Here is a 19,479-nt window from a genome sequence, read left to right on the forward strand (position 1 = left end):
AGTAGAGTCATTTTACAGCTACTGCAGCTTGACAGACAGCTTGACAAGCAGTAGCCACAGGCTTGCAGCAAACACGTTGAAAGGCCCTTTTTTTTAGATCAAAGGCCAAGAAAAGTTTTACACTAGACTTCAAGCCCTGCTGCTTTCACTGATAATAATCATGTCAGTAGGGAGGTGACTGGACCTGAAGATGAATAATTGCCAATAGTACTCCTGACTGCGAGAGTTCATTGATACATCTAATTAAAACTGAAGGAAAATCATGCTAGATTAATAGGAAGATTCCACAATACGTTCAAAAATCAACGTGATCTCCTTTCTACTTCTGAAAAGGGGATAATCATTACTTGTTGTTAAGCAAATTGAATTTGCTCTGTCTGTCACATCACACACAAAAAACATTTACAGGTAATGATTAGTATCTATTTCAATGTCCTTTTTGTATACAGAACAACCTCCGTTATCTGAACTTCCAAATCTCGAGGTCCCATAAAAACGTTACATCAAAGAGGAGTTACTGATACTGGTGCGACGATCACTTCTTTTGTTTACAATGACTAAAAGTGAATTTGGATTACCTATACTGAAGAACATGTGAGTATGCTGGAAAAAATAAAGAAACACAAACACCTCAAGCAACAATGACCGGATATTTTTTACAAAGGGGTTAGTTATGCAGCCGTTTGCAAAAGTAAGTGCTTTATTCCCATCAATTTACTGGGCCATTCATCAAAAAAATGGCAGAGAAAGTAAACGCATGACCGAGGAGATGCTTCTGTCCTTCTATAGTGACAGTATGTTTAGCAGAAAGTGATAAATGCTCTTGGGAGTTTAGAATCTGTTTGGACCTTGTTTAATGCCGGGATGTCCATATTTATGTGAGAGTTTAGTCCCCCTCATTTTAACCGCACTTGTGCAATTTGCTTCTCGCAGCCTGGAAGGTTGCTCTAATATTATTTCCTGCCACTAAAACAGCAAGATATTTCTGAACAAAATATATAAAATCTGCAACTTGCAGAATGCAAAGATTAGCTTGTTTAAATAGCAGACTCATCAAAATTATAGATTTAGATAAACTCTCTGGTAAGCACAGCGTTAGATCCTCAAATCTTCTCCGGAAATATGTGGATAACTTAAGGAATATTTGGGGATTTGGCCTACACCTCAATGAATTTTATTTACACAAAAAGTGATTTTATTTGTAAAAAATCATGAATTTTTAAGCAATATCCAATGTTTGTACACATTTTATCGATTGAATGAAATAAAAACTGTTTTTTCCTTTGTTTACGATCAGATCAGTTATCCGAACAATCCAAACAAAATATTCCCCACCCATCTCGTTCAGATAAACAAGGTTGTTCTGTAGTAGTGTACTCCTTACATAAATACACTAACCGTGGCTTAAACAAATGTGCAAATGCATGGGCATTTAAATGGCCATTAAAAGAATTTACTGAAGGTGCAGTTTGATTCCATGAGCCACAAGTTGAATTTTGCCAAATGGCTACATGGAAAATACAGAACTCTAAATAAAGCAGATTTTCAGGAAAAGGAAGTGACTCAAAAGCAGTTGCTAACTTGACTTGAAATCAAATTATGACGGTCTCAATCTCATTGTCCAGACATTAAATGTTTCAATCCATATTTAGCATAAGCAATGCCAATAGCTGTCAACACTTCTAGCACCTTCAGTTTTACACATCACCTTGAAAGGTCAACCTCCCATCTGCTAAGCTACTGCATTTATTTATAGATAACTATTTCAAAGGCTTCAAGCATTACCAAATGATAATGATACCTGATTATTGCAACACTAGCAAAAGTACCCTTGAAAAAAGTGTTCATTTGACTGAGACAAGATTTATGACCAGTGATGTCATCAAATGTTACTGTTCTAAGGGAGTGAACTGGATCAACAACTAGTACCATTTATCTTCAGTGATAAAAAATACTCTGTCATTAACTCCTCCAGGATGATGCAGTCCATGAACAACTTCTTTGTGACCATGGTAAATTTTCTTCAGTTTTAAATATGAACCCAGTCCCAGGATGTGTACTTAATTAAATGGACCTTAAAAACGCAATGAAAAAGTGATGAAAAATTCAAGAAAGGTTGCCTCTGTCATTTTTTGGTTGAAGTAGTGAACTTGAAATACACTACACTTGAGAAGCTGCTCTTCCAATCGATTCAATTCAGTCTCCTTCATGTTGCTGTTATAGTTCCTTCAGTGACAAGTCCCCTTCCTCCTTCTCTTATCTCTCCTGATCTTATCCTCTAATCTAACCAAGGAGTCTGGGTTTCTTGTGAGTAGCACAAACGAAGTTGGGCAGAATCCAACCTGCTGTTTGGTGAGCCTTACTGCAGTTGGTTGAGCTTCACATTGTTGCAGGTGAAGAACTGCAGGTGGCAGGGTTAGATATAAGTTGACTTCTTGCCTCTGATCACTTTGCCAGATGTCTGTGGCTGTCAGGAGCAACAGAAGGCAGTGCACTCTTTGTCCTGTGCTGTTACCTTGCGACCAGGATAGGTTCCTAAGCTCACTAGGCCCCGACCTCAGGCCCCAGGGGAACTGCTATAATTTTGTCTGGGCCCTAATTTCAACTTAGGCAGGTTTACAACATAACCAGCACTGGTGAGCAGCAGCCCAGACTGTGTGGGCATCTCCCACCTCCTCCAGACTTTCGGTTTTGCTTTATTAAACTCTGTCCAGTAACCAGGCATTTATAATTAATATTGCTAATAAAGTATCTTAAACCAAAATTGAGGGACAAGGATCCGAGAAGCATATGTGTTGTTAGTGAAGCAACTAAGATCCCTGATTTGATTACATTATTAAATCTCATTATGAATTGAGAAGGCTGGAATGGACAAAGGGCCTACCACTACTCCTAATTTGTACATGCTTCGATTAAACAATTTGTCGATTTCCAGTCATCTCCTCTCTCTCTGTCTTATATTTCTGTTTTATTGTATCAAACATTTGGAATTTGAGATGAACTTGTTCTTGCAATTTGGGCATTGATATTTTCTCTCAAATTTGGTTTCTAAATGCAATGAACTAAGGAAGAATAGTAGCTGGAACTCATGTGAAGTTGAAAAAAGAAATCATGAATCTCAAAAAATAGCCTGAGGAAAAAAAAAATTCAGGAAGGGACCTTGAAAAATGGTTTTGACCAATCGTGAAGATCAGGCCTCGAGGAGGCATGAATTCCTTTGCATATACAAATAAGGACACAAACATATCTTTACAGCAGCCCTGATTTTAAACATTATAAGATATCAAGTCCCTCAGATCTCGAATATCCTCAATCTCTCTTGCTTCAACTAAAATGGTTAAACTTTCTCTCTTTGACCATCATTTTGGTCATTTGCCGTAACCTTTAGTTATTGACTCGTTGTTGAATTTTAATTGATAACTGTCATGAAACATCTTGATAGACTGGAGACATTTCATTGAATCAAAGTCACAATATAAATAAATTGTCATTAACAACAAAAATAGAAGCTGTAGTCATAGGGATGGTCTGTTCAGTAAACTATAGGTGAAAATGTGAGAGCAGTGAACACATATTTTCCAGAAATGTGACAGCTATTTCTGCTGATCACAAGGGGTGGCTCAGTGGTTAGCATTGCTGCCTCACAGCGCCTTGGACCCAGCTTCGATTCCATCCTAGGGCGACTGTCTGTGTGCAGTTTCCACATTCTCCCTATGCCTGTGTGGGTTTCCTCTGAGTGCTCCGGTTTCCTCCCATAATCAGGTAAATTGCCCATTGTGTTAGGTGTGCGAGTCAGGGGTAAATGTAGGGATCTGGGTGGGTTACTCTTCGGAGGACTGCTGTGGACTTGTTGGGCCGAAGGGCCTGTTTCCGTACTGTAGGGAATCTAATCTAATCTACTGAAGAAACAAAGAGTCTACTGCAGCAATTAGAATCAAGGGTTAATACAACGAAGATCAGAAAGCTGTTTGATCTGTGTTATTGACTGCAGAAGTAATTTCCAATAATAACTAACCAGTTTGAGCTTATGAACATTGAAAGGCATTTTAATAACGATAATGGCAACATCTTCTAAAATAAAAGGTTTAAAAGTCCACTTCATATAAGTATTTTACTGACTAATTATCTTGCATTTGGTTAATTTACTGAACTGGTGCCTTCCACTGTTTCTGAGACAGCTGAAGAAATCTGCAAGACATCAGAAGCTCTGACACATTTCAAACAAATAAGCTTCCAATTGAAAATCAGCCACAGAAAGAGAAAGCATTATCTGGTCATTAAAGTAAAAGTGTCTTCAAAAATGTTCACTTGTGATACAAACTGAAACAAATCAAAAGATTGATTCAGCCCAACTGAGTGAATTTATCCTTCAAGATAAAAATATCACCATCATCCTAGACCAGTACCCAACTGTTTCTCAAATGAATAATTTGTACTCACCTGAAATAGTAACTGGAACACATTAGAGCTGATTGCAACCTAAGACTGTATTTCATTGAGACAAATGTCAGTAAAATAAACAAAGGAGCTAGAATCACAGGATCTTACATTATAGAAGATTTTCTGCTCCATCATACCTCTGCCAATACTTTAAAAGAGCTATCCAATTAGTCCTACTGCCTTGTTCTTTCCCCATAGTTTGAATATTTACTCCCCTTAAAAATTCATCAAGTTCCCTTTGAAATTTATTACCAAAACTGCTTCCATGATTCTTTCAAACACCATACTTTAGAAGGATGTCAGGATCTTAAAGCATGCAGAATAGAGACCATTTTGTGAGAGATACCATTAAGTTCCTCAGGATAGCATCCTAGGCTCCACCATTATAGGTCATAAGTGGGAATGCTCACTAATGAGTGCATGTGTGCAGCTTCATTTAGCTCCTCAGATACTGAAGTAGTCTTTATCCAGATGCAACAAGACTTGCACAACATTCAGGTTTCAATTGTAAAATGGCAAGTAACATTCACACAAAACACAATCTCAAACATGAATAAGTTAAGTCACTGTCCCGTCATGTCATATTCAGAGCCATTACCAACACTGAAGCCCCCACTAGCGACTTCCTGAGAGTTACCATTAACTAAAAACTAAACTGGACCAGCTATGAAAATAACACAACAACAACAGCAGCAGCAGCAAATGGGAATTCTGCCCTGAGTAACTCACCTCCAATTCCACAAAGGCTGTTGACTGACTACAAAGTACAATTCAAGAGCAGGAGGGAATGCTTATACCTTGTCTAGAAACATTTAGTGCCAACAACATTCAAGAAACTTGATACCATCTAGGAGAAAGCCCACGTGACTGACACAATAGCCATCTACTTCAATGTTTACTCCCACCAACATTAACACACTGTAGTACCATCATTTACCACTGATGAGATGCACTGCATTAATTCATCAAAACTCCTTAAACAGCACCTTCCAAACAGAGACCACAACACCTAGACGTTTATGAACATCTGATGCATGAAAACAACACTTGCAAGTGACTCTTCAAGTAACATCTTATTCTGAGCTAGAATTGGATCACCGTCACTTTGCTATTGCTCGGTCAATATCCAGGAACTCACTTCCTAATGTCATTCTGGGTGTTCCTGCATCACAGGGATTGCTGCTTTCAAGAAGGCAGTTTCTCATGAGCAAGTCAGGATGCTTAACAAATGGTGGCTTAGCCGGCAACATTCACATCCATGACAGATTAAATTTCACAAAAAAATGCCTATCCAATTCCCTTTTGAAATCACCAAATTCAAAATACAGTTATATATATAGATTAACTTTTCATTGCTTTTGGGCAGGATAGCCATTGAGTGATGACCTGTCTCTCAGAAGGTCACCTGGAAAATAGGTACACATTAGTACTTTGATATGTTGGTGTGTAGTGCTTCATTTGAATCCTCCCATTCACACACTAGTATACCCCACTATAAGATGTATTTCATTTCTTTTGAATAGGGGAGTTTCTTCTTCAGAACTGGTCTCAAAGTCTCAAGAAACTAATGTCTTCCCTGCAGCCCAATGCTTTGTCGCAAATATTGATCCTCCCTACCTCCAATTTACTACTCTTGCTAGCAAATGGCACCGGGAGCAATTCAGAGGTTGCAATCATTAAAGTTCCATTTTTAAACATCCTCCTGAAAATCTGACCTCAGGATCTCAACACCTGCCGCATTGTGAAAAGTCTCAATTTAAAGCCATAAAGGGCAGTAATTACAAGAGGGGAGAAACTATAGGCAAAAATAAAATGTAAAACTATTTACTTGCAGCAGACTTACTGAATTAATTACTGCAACTCTCTCATATCCATCTAAGGGAACTGGATTTGAATCAAGTCCAGATTATTCAGGAAACTATTTCCCTCAATATTATCCATTGGAGTCGTAAATTGGCAGAGTTTACCCGAATTAGCAATGTCACTCACCGCCAGCCATTCTCGTGCCTTTATGCCTTTGCACAAAGACCAATGCACCTTGAAAACAACATTTTCACATGCAGGCAAGTATTTAGGAGATCACTCTGCTTGCATGTATGTCAAGGGTACCAAAATTATATACAGTTCCCAGTAAGGGGGACAGGTAAGCTTCTCACATTTCTGTTAATGTCACTTTGTAGAGAAAAAAGTACACATCTGCAAGCAGAAAAAACACACCATCTGGCTTAAATTCCCAGTTTATTTATTTTGCATGTGCTCTTTTTTCCACAATTTTGAGAAATGGCAATTAAGATAGAGTATTTGGATAGCTTGAATTTCTCAAACTAAGCTTTTAATGTTAATGATCATCATCAAAATTGCATTTCCTTTTCTGGTTTAGAAAAGTCAAGGTTCATTTTAAAGGTCAGGGTCAATTTTATGGATAAAGATGTATGTCTGCATGAGGACGTGAATGCACATGTGACAAAACGAATGAATGGTGTTACGCATAGTTGAACAAAAATGCAGATAACAGTACCTGGCCAATAGGTACTTTGCAAAACTACTTGCCTCTGTACCCACAGAAGCATTGGTAATCCGGGCAATCTCTTCAAATTTGACTGTAAATTAAATGAAAGAGCTGTGGACCGAACAGTAGAAACAAATTATAATATAATACCTGGCAGACAATGGTAGTGTACTGTCCAGCATGAGCTTGCACCAGCACAGCCTCAGTGTGACGTGTTCGGAACATAAGTCCTAGGAACCATGGAATAGAAATCTTCACTTCATTCTTAAAATCCCAGGATAGTAAACTGTTTCCTTGAAAATGGTATGGATGGTGCATCACTGTAAATACACAGAAAAATAAAAATGACAGATTGTCTCCATAGGCATGACTCTATGACTACATTTTACAGGAAGATATTTTGCAATATATATTTCACTAATGAAGTAGTCATTTGCAATATGGATGTTACAGGAGGTATTTCAGTATAGACCACACATCACAATGAAAATAGTGAGCCATACATTTAATATAAAGATATACAAAGTCAGCGAGATTTTGCTCAATTGGGCTAGTGGGCTGACAAATAGAAAATAGAGTTTAATTTAGATAAATGCAAGATGTTGCATCTTCATGGATCAAACCATGGTAGACTTGCACAGTCAATGGTGAGGTGCTGGGAAATGTTATTGAACAAAGAAATCTCGGGGTACAGATTCCCAGCTCTTTGACAGTGGAGTCACAGGTAGACAGGATGGTGAAGAAGGCTTTCAGCATACTTGTTTTCATTGGTCAGAGCATGGCATATAGGAGTTGGATGTCTTCTTGCAGCTGTACAAGACATTGGTAAGACTACATTTGGAGCACCGCATGCAGTCCTGGTCACCCTACTATAGAAAGGAGACAATTAAACTAGAAAGAGTGCAGCAAAGATTTACTCGGACGTTACCTAGACTGCAAGGTTTGAGTTATAAGGAGAGGCTGGATAGATTGGGACCTTTTTCCCTGGAGTGTAGGAGACTAAGGGCGATCTCATAGAGGTCTATAAAATCATGAAAAGCATATATAAGGCAGATAGCCAACAGCTTTTCCCCATAGTAGCAAGTCTAAAACTAGAGGGCATAGATTTAAGGCGAGAGGGAAGAGACACAAAAATGTCCACAGGGGCATTTCTTTCCACACAGATGGTGGAGAGTGTCTTGAACAAGACGCCAGAGGTAGAATTGGAATCGAGCAAAATTTGTCCTTTAAGAAACGTTTGGACAGGTATATGAATGGATAGTTTTGGAGGGAAGTGGACCAAACAAAGGCAAATGGGACTAGATCAATTGTGAAAATTAGGCAGCATGGACAAGTTGGACCAAAGGGCCTGTTTCCTTGCTGTAAACCTTTATGACATGCTGAAAGGTAGTCCCATGATGCAAGAGACTAGGGATACTGGGTGACTCAGATAAACACAAACACTGAAGCGAAACCGATACAAGAATAAGGCACGCCATTAAAGACACCTTTTCACAAATATAGTGAAAGGTTTTTTCCAGAGTTGAAATGTCTAAACTAAAGAGCATACATTTAAGGTAAGAGGGGGAAAATTGAAAGGAGATGTGAGAGGCAAGTTTTTTTTTTAAAACAGAGTAGAAAATGCCTGGAACACACTGCCAGGGATACAGATGGAGGCAGATATGATAGGGGCATTTAAGGGATTTTTAGAGAGGTGCATTAATATACAAGGAATGAAGGGATATGGACCATGGGCAGGCAAAAAGGATTAGTTTAATTTGGCATCATTTTCAGCACAACATTATGGGCCAAGGGACCTGTTCCTGTGCTGTACTGTTCTATGTTTATATCAATCTTTTTTGAAATTAAAAAAACTGTGCACACAGACCGTTTCAAAATACAGACAGTCTCAATTTGTATCCAATCAAATTCTGTCAACTATCTAAATTGAATTAATCCCCAATTTCCTTTCCCTGTGCCATATGAGTAGGATGACTGCATGACCTATTTCCAAAACCCTGTCAATACTAATCTAACTGACTGCCAGGAAGTGTGCAACAGCAATTGGTTAGGGAATTAGAGTTTGTAAAAGTCACATCTCAAAGCTCTATTCCATAGTGTATTAATGCCTCAATGAACTGTACCACCAGGGATATATAAGCTCAAAGGGTTGCTTCTATGAACAGGATTACTTTAGTTTGCAGCATGTTATTGGTTTGAAAAATGGGAATCCATAATGCAATTCTGACAGCCTAAGGTGTCTCAAAACAGGCTTGAGACCAACCAGTTAAAAACAATTTTAAATGCTAATTATTTGACCATGCCCCTCTCATCATACAATACAATTTTTCAGTTATGGCTTACCTTGCCCACAGTCCTTGCTTCCAAATCCCAGAGGGCATTCACAGAGAAAGGTCTCCCAGATAACCATGCACGTGCCTCCATTCTTGCATGGGTTTGAATCACAGAATGACTGTTTCATATTGCAACCTGACAAAGATTGTGGGACCAAATCATAAAATCAAAATTCAAGAAGCAATGTGACATAAAATAACAAATAGTTTGGATGTAGTTGGAAACATATCAAAACACAAAGCATTAAATTTCATATCTGGGTTATAATCCGATGGTAAAAGCACTGTATGACACCTTGTGTTATCTTTAAAGCCTGTAAAATCATCTTCATATTTTCTTAAAAATTACATCACAAATGAAATGGATAAAAATGTTTCACTAACTCACCACTAGAACCTTTTTTATAATTTGCTCAATTTGGTTCTTTCTTAAAGCTAAAACTAATAACCTAATTTTCATCATTCAATTCTTTTTCTGAGTTGGCATACACAACTTTTATTCATCTTTTCTCTCTCTTTCTCTCTCTCTCAGACTCTTTCTCTCAACTTCAAACTCTCAATTATTTCTTACATTTCTCTATCCATTTTAACTTTAATTATAATTTTCTATGATACATGGAATGTAAACTTAAGGCATGGGAATTCAATGGCCATAGACCTTCCCATTACCATCACCATTTATAATCCTTGGTCCCTCCTCCTCTTGGTATTTTATGTGCTACCTTTAACAATAAAAAGTACAATTTCCAAATATTTGTTGATGCTTCATCTACCCTATGACCAATTCTCTTTACTCCTATACTGATTCTGTGTTGTCAAGTTGCTTGCCCAACAGCCATTTTTTGAAACAGTTTTAAGCTCTTCAGCTGAACATTAGGAAAACATGAGTACCATAACCACCACTTGTTCAGCACTGGACTCTATTCAGGCCATTGACTAAGGGGCTGCAGGAGACCATTGTAACTTCAGATTCATACTGAACTCAGAAGTATTTTCAACTCTATACTCTCTTACACTTAAAATGCCTACTTTAAATTGCCCATCAATTATCTTTGCTGAGCATAAGTGATTTTGTTGGATAAAGTTTAAAATTGGCCTGGTATGAATGTCAGAGCAAAGGACATTAGAATTGCTTTTGCATTTGATAGTTAGAGGTAATATTATGTATATCAATGATTCAATTACACTTGAGTATTCAAAGATGGACACTCATATGCAACATTCAAAATTGAACTTCAATTAATTAGAAGGCAGATGAAACAAACAATCTATTGAAAAATGTAACCAATAATTCAGATAGAAGAAATTGATACAGGAAAGTACAAAGGGTTGGCAAGATACAAGACTAGAAAATCATGGGATGCTCATTAAAGAAGGTGCGCAAGAACATAATGACCATTATTAGGATTGGCTGGAAATGAGTGTGATATCCTGGCAATGCCTTTTTTTAAAATAATATTTTCCTTTAGAACTAAAATTTCTGTACATTCCTTCATGATTTCAACTAGGAAAGATGAAGGTCTACTTCATTTTATATTTTTTCCATACTGCATATCATTAATATTTCTGTAATGCATGTTACATGTGCAAGATGATGTTTGAATTTTGTGATGCTTTGAGAGACAGTGATGCTGATCTTTATAAAATCTAAGACAAAGACAGCTGTTTGATAATACTGTTTCACTAACTTTTGTGAGTTTTTTGAAGAAGTAACAAACAGGATTAATGAGGGCAGAGTGGTGGACATGATCTATATGGACTTTAGTAAGGTGTTCAACAAGGTTCCTCTTTGTAGACTGGTAAGGTTAGATCACCTTAATCCTAAGGCACACCTGATCAGGTCCCTGAGTTTTAACCACCTTTGTATTTTAAGACGTTCATCACCTCCTCCTCTGTAATATGGACACTTCTCAAGATGTCGCCACACATTTCCCCATGTTCTCTATCTTTCATATTATTCTCCACAGTAAACATTCATGCAAATACTCATTTAGTATCTTGCCCATCTCCTGCAGTTCCACACATAGGTAGCCTTGCTGATCTTTAAGGGGCCATATTCTCTCCCTAGTTACCCTTATGTCCTTAATGTATATGCAGAATCCCTTTGGATTCTCTTTAACCCTATTTGCCAAAGTTATCTCATGTCCCCTTTTTGCTCTCCTGATTTCCCTCTTAAGTATATTCCTACTGTCTTTATACTCTTCTAGGGGTTTGCTTGATCTGCTGTCTATACCTGACATATGCATCCTTCTTTTTCTTGACCAAAACCTCAATTTCTCTGGTCATCCAGCATTTCCTACTGTCTCTGGACTCTCGTTATCATCTGGTGGGTAAAAGAGTAAATTGAAAGCTTTCAAAGGTAAGCTAGTTCAAGTACAGATTAGATACGTTCCCATAAGAGCTAAAGCAAGTACATCTAAAGGTACAGCTCATGGGATAGCTAAAATTGAGATGAAAAGAAATAGAAAAAGGACCTTATGATAAACTTTATATTTATAATTCTGCAGAGATCCAAATGGAACACAAAAAGGACACAACATTAAAGGAGGTAACTAAAAACAAAGGAAATGAAAGGGGAAAAGGATTCAGGAAAATATTGCTAAAATTAACCAAAGCTCCAGTCAATCCAAATCTAGAATACTATGAACAGTTTTGGTCCCCTTAATCAAGGAAATGTGTACTGGAATTAGAGGCAATCCAGAGAAGGTTCACTCAGTGGATCCTTGGTGTGGAGGAATTTTCTGAAGTAGAGAAGTTGTCTATGCTACGCCTATACTCGTCGGCATTAAGAAGAACTGAAACACAAGATTCTGAGGAGGCTTGACAGGATAAACGCAGAGAGGGGTATTTTCCCCATTGTGGGAGAGTCTAGGACCAGAGGGGCATAATCTCAGAGTAAAGATCACCAATTTAAGAAACAAATGAAGATAAATTGCTACTCAGAGTAGTGAGGAAGTGGAATTCATTCAGAGAGCTGTTGAGGCTAACGTGTTAATTATATTCAATGTTAAGAAAGATTTGTAATTATTAAGGGAATCAAGGGTTATGTGGATAAGACAGGAAAGTGGCTTTTGAAAGAGGATTATCACATCAATGATGATGTCACTAAATTGGCAGAGCAGAGTCTATGGGGCAAATGGCCTTCTTTTGATCCTACATTTTATGGTCTTTGGTCTTATTTGAGAGAGAAAAGAGAGACTATGTTAATGGATAAAGAACACAGCCTTTTTTTTAGATTAGATTAGATTACTTACAGTGTGGAAACAGGCTCTTCGGCCCAACAAGTCCACACCGACCCGCCGAAGCGCAACCCACCCAGATCCCTACATTTACCCCTTACCTAACACTACAGGCAATTTAGCATGGCCAATTCACCTGACCCGCACATCTTTGGACTGTGGGAGGAAACCGGAGCACCCGGGGGAAACTCCACACAGTCAGTCGCCTGAGTCGGGAATTGAACCCGGGTCTCAGGCGCTGTGAGACAGCAGTGCTAACCACTGTGCCACCGTGCCGCCCAAAATATCAATATCAAAAGGACAGTTAAAGGAAGGGTACGACCAATGGGGACCAAAAGGGGGCATGGCTTGGCTTGACACAAAAAATGAGTACTTTGCATCTGCTGTCATTAACAAAAATACTGCTAGGGTCAAAGCAAAAGAAGGGGTGGTAAATAAATTAAATAGGAGAAAAGTAGATGAAGAAGTTAAAAGGTTGGCAGTGTTCAGAATAGAAATGTTATTGATGAGAAGCTGTCAAGCAAGAGAAGAAATTGTGCAGGCTCAGGCCACAAGCTCCCAATCCTCCTGGGAGATGTGTCGGAGTACTACAAGTTATCCAGCCATGTTCAAAAAAGACGAGGGATAAATCTGACAATTACAGCTGACCAGCTGACCTAACATTATTAGTGAGAAAGTTTTTAAGGCATTGACCTGAGGCAATAGTAATTCTTACTTGGAAAAACATACAGTCATAAATGGAAGACAGCTCAGAATTGTTAAAGACAAATCCTTTTTGACTAATCTGATTTGAATTCTTTGAAGAAATAACACAGTGGGTAGATGATGGCAGTTATAGGGTCACAGAGATATACAGCCCTGATTTGCCTTTCCAAAATGTAGTACGTCACATTTACCTAAATTCAACTGCCACTCCTCAGCCCATTAGTCCATCTGACCAAGGTCACATTATACTCTTAGTTAACGTTCTTCACTGTCCACTATACCATTAATTTTGATGTCGCCTACAAATTTAGTAACCATCTAACCAGTTAGGTATAGTACCCTCACATAGATTCATAAATGGAATAAAAGCAACAGTAATTGTGTGACTATGAAGTTGACTAACTGACAGGAGGCAGAGTAGTTGTTTTTCCGACTGGAGTAAACTGGGTAGTGGTGTCCCCAAAGGTCAATGTTTCAATCGCTGTCCTTTTTGACATAAATTATTACAAAGTGCATAATTTTGCAGATGATGAAACTCAAATGTAATCAACTATCAGGAAGATACTAACAGAAATCCAGAAGGTAATAAATAGTGAAACAAGCAAACAAGTGGTAGATGAAATTCAACACAGAAAAGAGTGGAGTGGTTAATTTTATTCTGAACAATAATAGGAGAAAGGACAAACATATGAAATAGGAGCAAGAGACCACTTGGCCCCTTGAGAGCCTGCTCCACCATTCATTGGAAGAATGGCTGATCTGTTTGTGTTTTGAATTTCACATTCACATCAACACGGATAACACTTGATTCCCTTGCCTAAACCAGAATGTTTTAAATATATACAGACTGCTTGTTGACTGTCTTCTCCTTAAAGCAGATGGTATGATTTTAAAAGGGATCAAAAACAGAGATTTTAAAAACTACAAACACAAATCTTTGAAGGTAACTTTGGATGCTGCCAACCTTTTAAATGCATCCTACCTAAGTGTATTTAAATGACCTGAGAGACTGTTTAAAAAGATGTATGGGATGAGCGTATTTTGAGAAGATTTGGAGCACAGGTTGAGGTTCTGGATGTAGTTTGCTCACTGAGCTGGAAGATTCGTTTTCAGATGTTTCATCACCTTACTAGGTATCATCAGCGAGCCTCCAGATGAAGCAGTGGTAGTATGTTCCGCTTTCTACTTCTGTGGTTAGGTTTTCTTGGGTTGGTGATATCATTTTATGTGGTGTCACCATTTCCTATGGTGATGTAACTTCCTGTTTTTTTTCCTCGGGGGTGGTAAATGGGATCCAAGTCAATGTGTTTGTTGATAGAGTTCCAGTTGGAATGCCATACTTCTAGGAAATCTCACACGTGTCTCTGTTTGGTTTCTCCTAGGATGGATGTGTTGTCCCAGTTGAAGTGGTGTCCTTCCTCATCAGTATGTAAGGATATTAGGGAGAGTGGGTCATATCTTTCTGTAGCTAGTTGATGTTCAATAATCCTGGTGGCTAGTTTTCTGCCTGTTTATCCAATGTAGTTTTTGCTACAGTCCTTGCAAGGTATTTTGTAAATGACATTAGTTTTGCTTGTTGTCTGTATAGGGTCTTTCAAGTTCATTAGCTGCAGTTTTAGTGTGTGGGTGGGTTTGTGGGCTACCATGATGCCAAGAGGTCTGCGTAGTCTGGTAGTCCTTTCCAAGATGTCTTTGATGTAGGGGAGAATGGGGTTTCTGGACGTGTTTTGTCTGCTTGTTTGTGTTTGTTGCTGAGAAATCAGTGGACTGTGTTCATTGGGTACACATTCTTTTTGAATACACTGTATAGGTGTTTTTCCCCACCTCTGATTTTCCTCTTTCTCTGTGCTGCAGTGTGTGGTGGCTCATTGAACTAATGTTCTAACGCAGCTTCATTTGTGGATGTTGGGATGATTGCATCTGTAGTTCAGTATTTTGTCCGTATGTGTCGTTTTCCTGTAGATGCTGATTTGAAGTTCCCTATTGGCTGTTCACTCTACTGCGACATCTAGGAATGGCAGTTGGTTGTTGTTTTCCTCCTCTTTAATGGATTTTATGCCAGTAAGGGTATTATTGATGTCTTGAAGGTTTCCTCTAATTTATTTCATCTAGTGATGACAAAGATGTCATCCATGTAGCGGACCCAAAGTTTGGGTTGGATGGTTGGCAGAGCTGTTTGTTCAAGTCTCTGCATTATTGCCTCTGCTAAGAACCATGATATCGGAGATCCCATTGGTGTTCCATTGATTGGTTTGTCTGTAGGTTTTGCTGTTGAAGGTGAAGTTGGTGGTAAGACATAGGTTCAATGGCTTGACTAAATTATCCTTGCTGATGAAGTCAGTGATGTTTGGTGTTATGTGTCTTTGGTCCTTCTAATAGTGTAGTCAGTATTTCCTTAGCCAGGTTGATATTGATGTATGTGAACAGGGCTGTTGCATCAAAGGAGACCATTATTTCGTCCTCTTCTATCTTAGTGTCTTTCATGGTCTTCAGGAATTCTTGGGTGGAGTGGATGGAGTGGCGTGAATCTTCTACTAAGTGCTTAAGTCTTTGGTGTAGCTCCTTGGCCAATCTGTAAGTAGGTGATCCAGGTAGTGACAGTATGAGTCTGAGGGGGGGTCTCCTGGTTTGTGAACCTTTGGTAAACCGTAGAAGTGTGGTGTGTTGGATCATCTGGTTTCATTTTTTGGAAGTCGGTCTTATTTATTTCTCCATAAGATTTCTGAACTTATGGGATCTTCACCTGTACTAACAGAGGCACATCACTGAAAAGCAGGTCAGAAGCTAGGGGTTCTGCAGAGAATAACCCACTTCCTGATTCTTCAAAGTCTGTCCACCATTTGTAAGGCAGAACTGAAGAGTGAGATGGTCTCCACTTATCTGAACAAGTGAAACTCCACACTAGAGATGTTCCAATCCATCTGACTGTCACCACATCCTCCAAACATCCTCTGTCACCAGTTGCAGCAGGATGGATCATACAAGACTCAATGAGACAAGCTGCCAAGCTTCATTCAACAGTAACTTCCAAACTTGTGACAGCTAATACCCAGAAGAGCCAGGCAGTAGTCATTTGGAATTATCACCTACAAATTCCCCTCAAATCATATTCCATCCTTAAAGGGTCAAAGAGAATGATGATTGGGCAAGAAAGAAAACCCTAGAACAGATGGTCACCAGTTACAATATTGAATACGTTAAAGAAATAAATATGGTAAGAGGAGGAAGATTACATTCTGAGCCATAAAAATTGTTAAGGTTTAGCAGTTACAAGACTTTTCAGAAATATGCCCCAGCATCAGATCCATATCCCCGACCTTATATCACGAAATGGTTACAGCACCAAAAGAGGCCATTCAGCCCATTATGTTTACTCTGGCTCCCTATAGGAGCAATTTCTCTCATGCTACAATCGAACATCTGCCCACAGCCCAACATATATTTCTTTTTCAGTGAGCCCTACTGTAGATTAGGGATTTTATCATTTGCAATTGTCAACCCAGTGTGGACTGACTTGCTTTTAAAACTCTTAGGGGGAATGACAAGGTAGATGTTGAGAGGTTAACTTCCTCTTCTGGGAGAGTCTAGCACTAGAAGGCATAACCTCAAAGTAGGTGGTTGCTCTAGGACAGAAATGAAAAATTTGCAGAGCAGACTTGAGGGGGTGAATTTTCTCCTCTTATTCCTGGTTCTTGTGAATTTCTTTTAATGGTAGTAGATCTGTGTAATTATTTCCCACAGTTGACTGTAAAGACTGTGTTACTAAGTATGTTCAGGGTAGAGATAGGTTTTTCATCAGTAAGGGAATCAAGGGTTATGGGAAAAAGGCAGGAACATTGAGTTAAGGATCAAAGTTAACTGATTTAGATAATTAGCATATTTTTACAAGACGACACCCTCATTAACAACAGAGCAGACTCGATGGAGTAAATCGCCAACTTCAATTCTGATGCCTTGTAATCCAATTTCATCTTAAATGCCTTGAAAAACCTGCCTCTCCCACAACCTCAGGCAGTGCATTCCAGATTCCAATCACTTACTACATGATGATATTTCTTCTCATATCTCCATTGCTTCTTTTGCCAATTACTTTAAATCTGTGCTCTCCTGTTCAAAATCCCTCCACAAAAGAAACATTTGTCCAATCTGCTCTGTTCACAACACCCACTGTTTTTTGTAAATCTCTACAAATCTCCTCACAACTTTCTGTTCTTCAAGGAGTACAGAATCACCCTGTCAACCTACTACATCACTGTTTTATCATCAGCAAAAATAGATACAAGTAATCCAAGAACATGACTATCAAATACTCAAATGCAAAACTGAACTTTTTAGAATTTTATTGTCACATGTACTCAAGTACTGAGTTACAGGAGTACAGTGAAAAGTTTATAATGTTGCCACATAATTAGGAAAAAAAAAACACAGACTGCAGAAATACAAAGAGAGAGAAGTACAAAATATACACATAATGTACTGTCAACCGGATCAGAAGTACAAGACTCCATTACCTGGAAAGGTACCATTATTGGCAATGTATGCTGCCATGTCAACACGCTTGCTGTCAATGTGAAGTTCTTTCATACATCCCACGAACTCCCTGTTAATCACTGGGAAATTCTCAGGTAGGTTTGGAACACCCCCAAGCAGTAAAGGACCAGTGAGATCCAGGGACCTATTGATAAAAATATAATGTTACCGGATTACTTAAGGAGATATATACACATGGTCTCACAGCCAACTGTCAGTGAGTTTGAAAACAATTATGAAGTTGGATTTAGTAAACTTCAATTAAGTTGCCCCAATGAAATCCAAAATTTGTTAAACTGTGCCAATTTTACTTATAAGAAAGCATTGCTTAATGGAATGAAAGCTACTTATAAAATTAGTAGAATGCCACATCACAGAAAAAAGCAAGAATCATAATGCTGTATAAACGAAACATGTCAGTTCATTATTAGCAGGAAAGTTGCTATGGAAAATACATTTATTCAAAGAATGGGAACTTGCTATTTTTTAAAAATTGGTCGATGTTGTTGCTCGCACTTTTTCTAAACTTTATTTAAGAGTTATTATCTAACTCCATTTAGTCTATTTCTCCAGGAACTGGAGATAATCTTGCTTCAGCAGTCAGGACAGTTAGCATTACAGAAAATTCATCTAACATTATAAGAGAAAGAAATCAAAACTGTCTGTCATTAAACAAAGGTGGTTCAGATGTTATTTCAAATGAGTGTTCATGAATTCATCTTCTGTGCACTCCTATTCCAATGGCTCATTGGGTTAGATTTTTCATGAAGTTTTCAGAATGATCAAAGATAGCAATTGTTAAAACTGTCATCAGTACTAAATCAAACAAAATGAATTCAAAGCAAACAGCAATTTGAAACTGGCTGGTCCATAGGTTCAAATCTCACTTCAGACTGAAGAAATGAAAGTTGTCTCCACCTACAGAGTGTAATGTCCTCCAGAAAATGAGCAAGTGCAATTCCATTAATTTGGCTGACAAATATCAATAACACCTTTATCAATATCCACAAGCACTTATATAACACTGCCTTTGTTTGAAAGCCTATCCAAGTGTGAAATAGCCCACTGACTTACTATGGGTGTTTTTTTATAGTGCTCACTCACAATGAATTTCAACTGGAAGCTCAGTTATTAAAAAAGTCATTAAACTTCATTTTGTCTAAATGGTGCTACCGCAAAAAAAACAGAATTTTCCCTCCCCCTCACTCTTTTGCAGATCTCTATTAAAGGATGTAACAAAGCGCAAATATATTACTCCCTGTGAGACCTCATAATTGATTCATTGCATTCATTACTCCTTTTAAACATTATTCATGATAGTGGTTTGCTGTTTCTAGTCTCCAGGAGTCATTACCAAGAGAAGCTGCAAATGTGTATGCCTATTGCTGATTCTGCTTCAAAAAGTTAGACAGAAATTAAATATAATGGGAAAAGGACAAAAGTTCACAAAGTGACCCTTTTCTAGAAATGTTTTTATACAACCAACACTGTTACTTCTTATTTTTTACTGATTGCCATTTCAGTCAATGTCAAATAAAAACTGTGTTGTCTAGAATTATCTGCTTGCAAGACAATGGACCCATTTTCTTTTGCAGTGGAAATGCTTAGATAAATGGTTAAACAGCTTAATTCACCTTGGAAACTTCACCTGTTGATTTAAAAATCAACCAAAAGCGGAGTCGGATGAACCTTTTGAAATCCCTTAGCATTCCAGTGTATGAGA

At 38.2% G+C, this 19,479-nt stretch overlaps 1 protein-coding gene across 1 annotated transcript in view; it reads right to left on the reverse strand.

Moving 5' to 3' along the window:
• Positions 1-19,479, reverse strand: part of celsr3 (cadherin, EGF LAG seven-pass G-type receptor 3) — a 255,555-nt gene that overhangs the window by 150,737 nt on the left and 85,339 nt on the right. The window contains 3 exon segments of the mRNA XM_060835417.1: positions 7,100-7,269; positions 9,293-9,418; positions 17,738-17,901. Of these exon segments, the coding sequence (XP_060691400.1) occupies positions 7,100-7,269; positions 9,293-9,418; positions 17,738-17,901 (460 nt within the window).

Source organism: Hemiscyllium ocellatum, chromosome 14 (genome assembly GCF_020745735.1).
Source record: "Hemiscyllium ocellatum isolate sHemOce1 chromosome 14, sHemOce1.pat.X.cur, whole genome shotgun sequence".
NCBI classification, from domain to species: Eukaryota; Metazoa; Chordata; class Chondrichthyes; order Orectolobiformes; family Hemiscylliidae; genus Hemiscyllium; species Hemiscyllium ocellatum.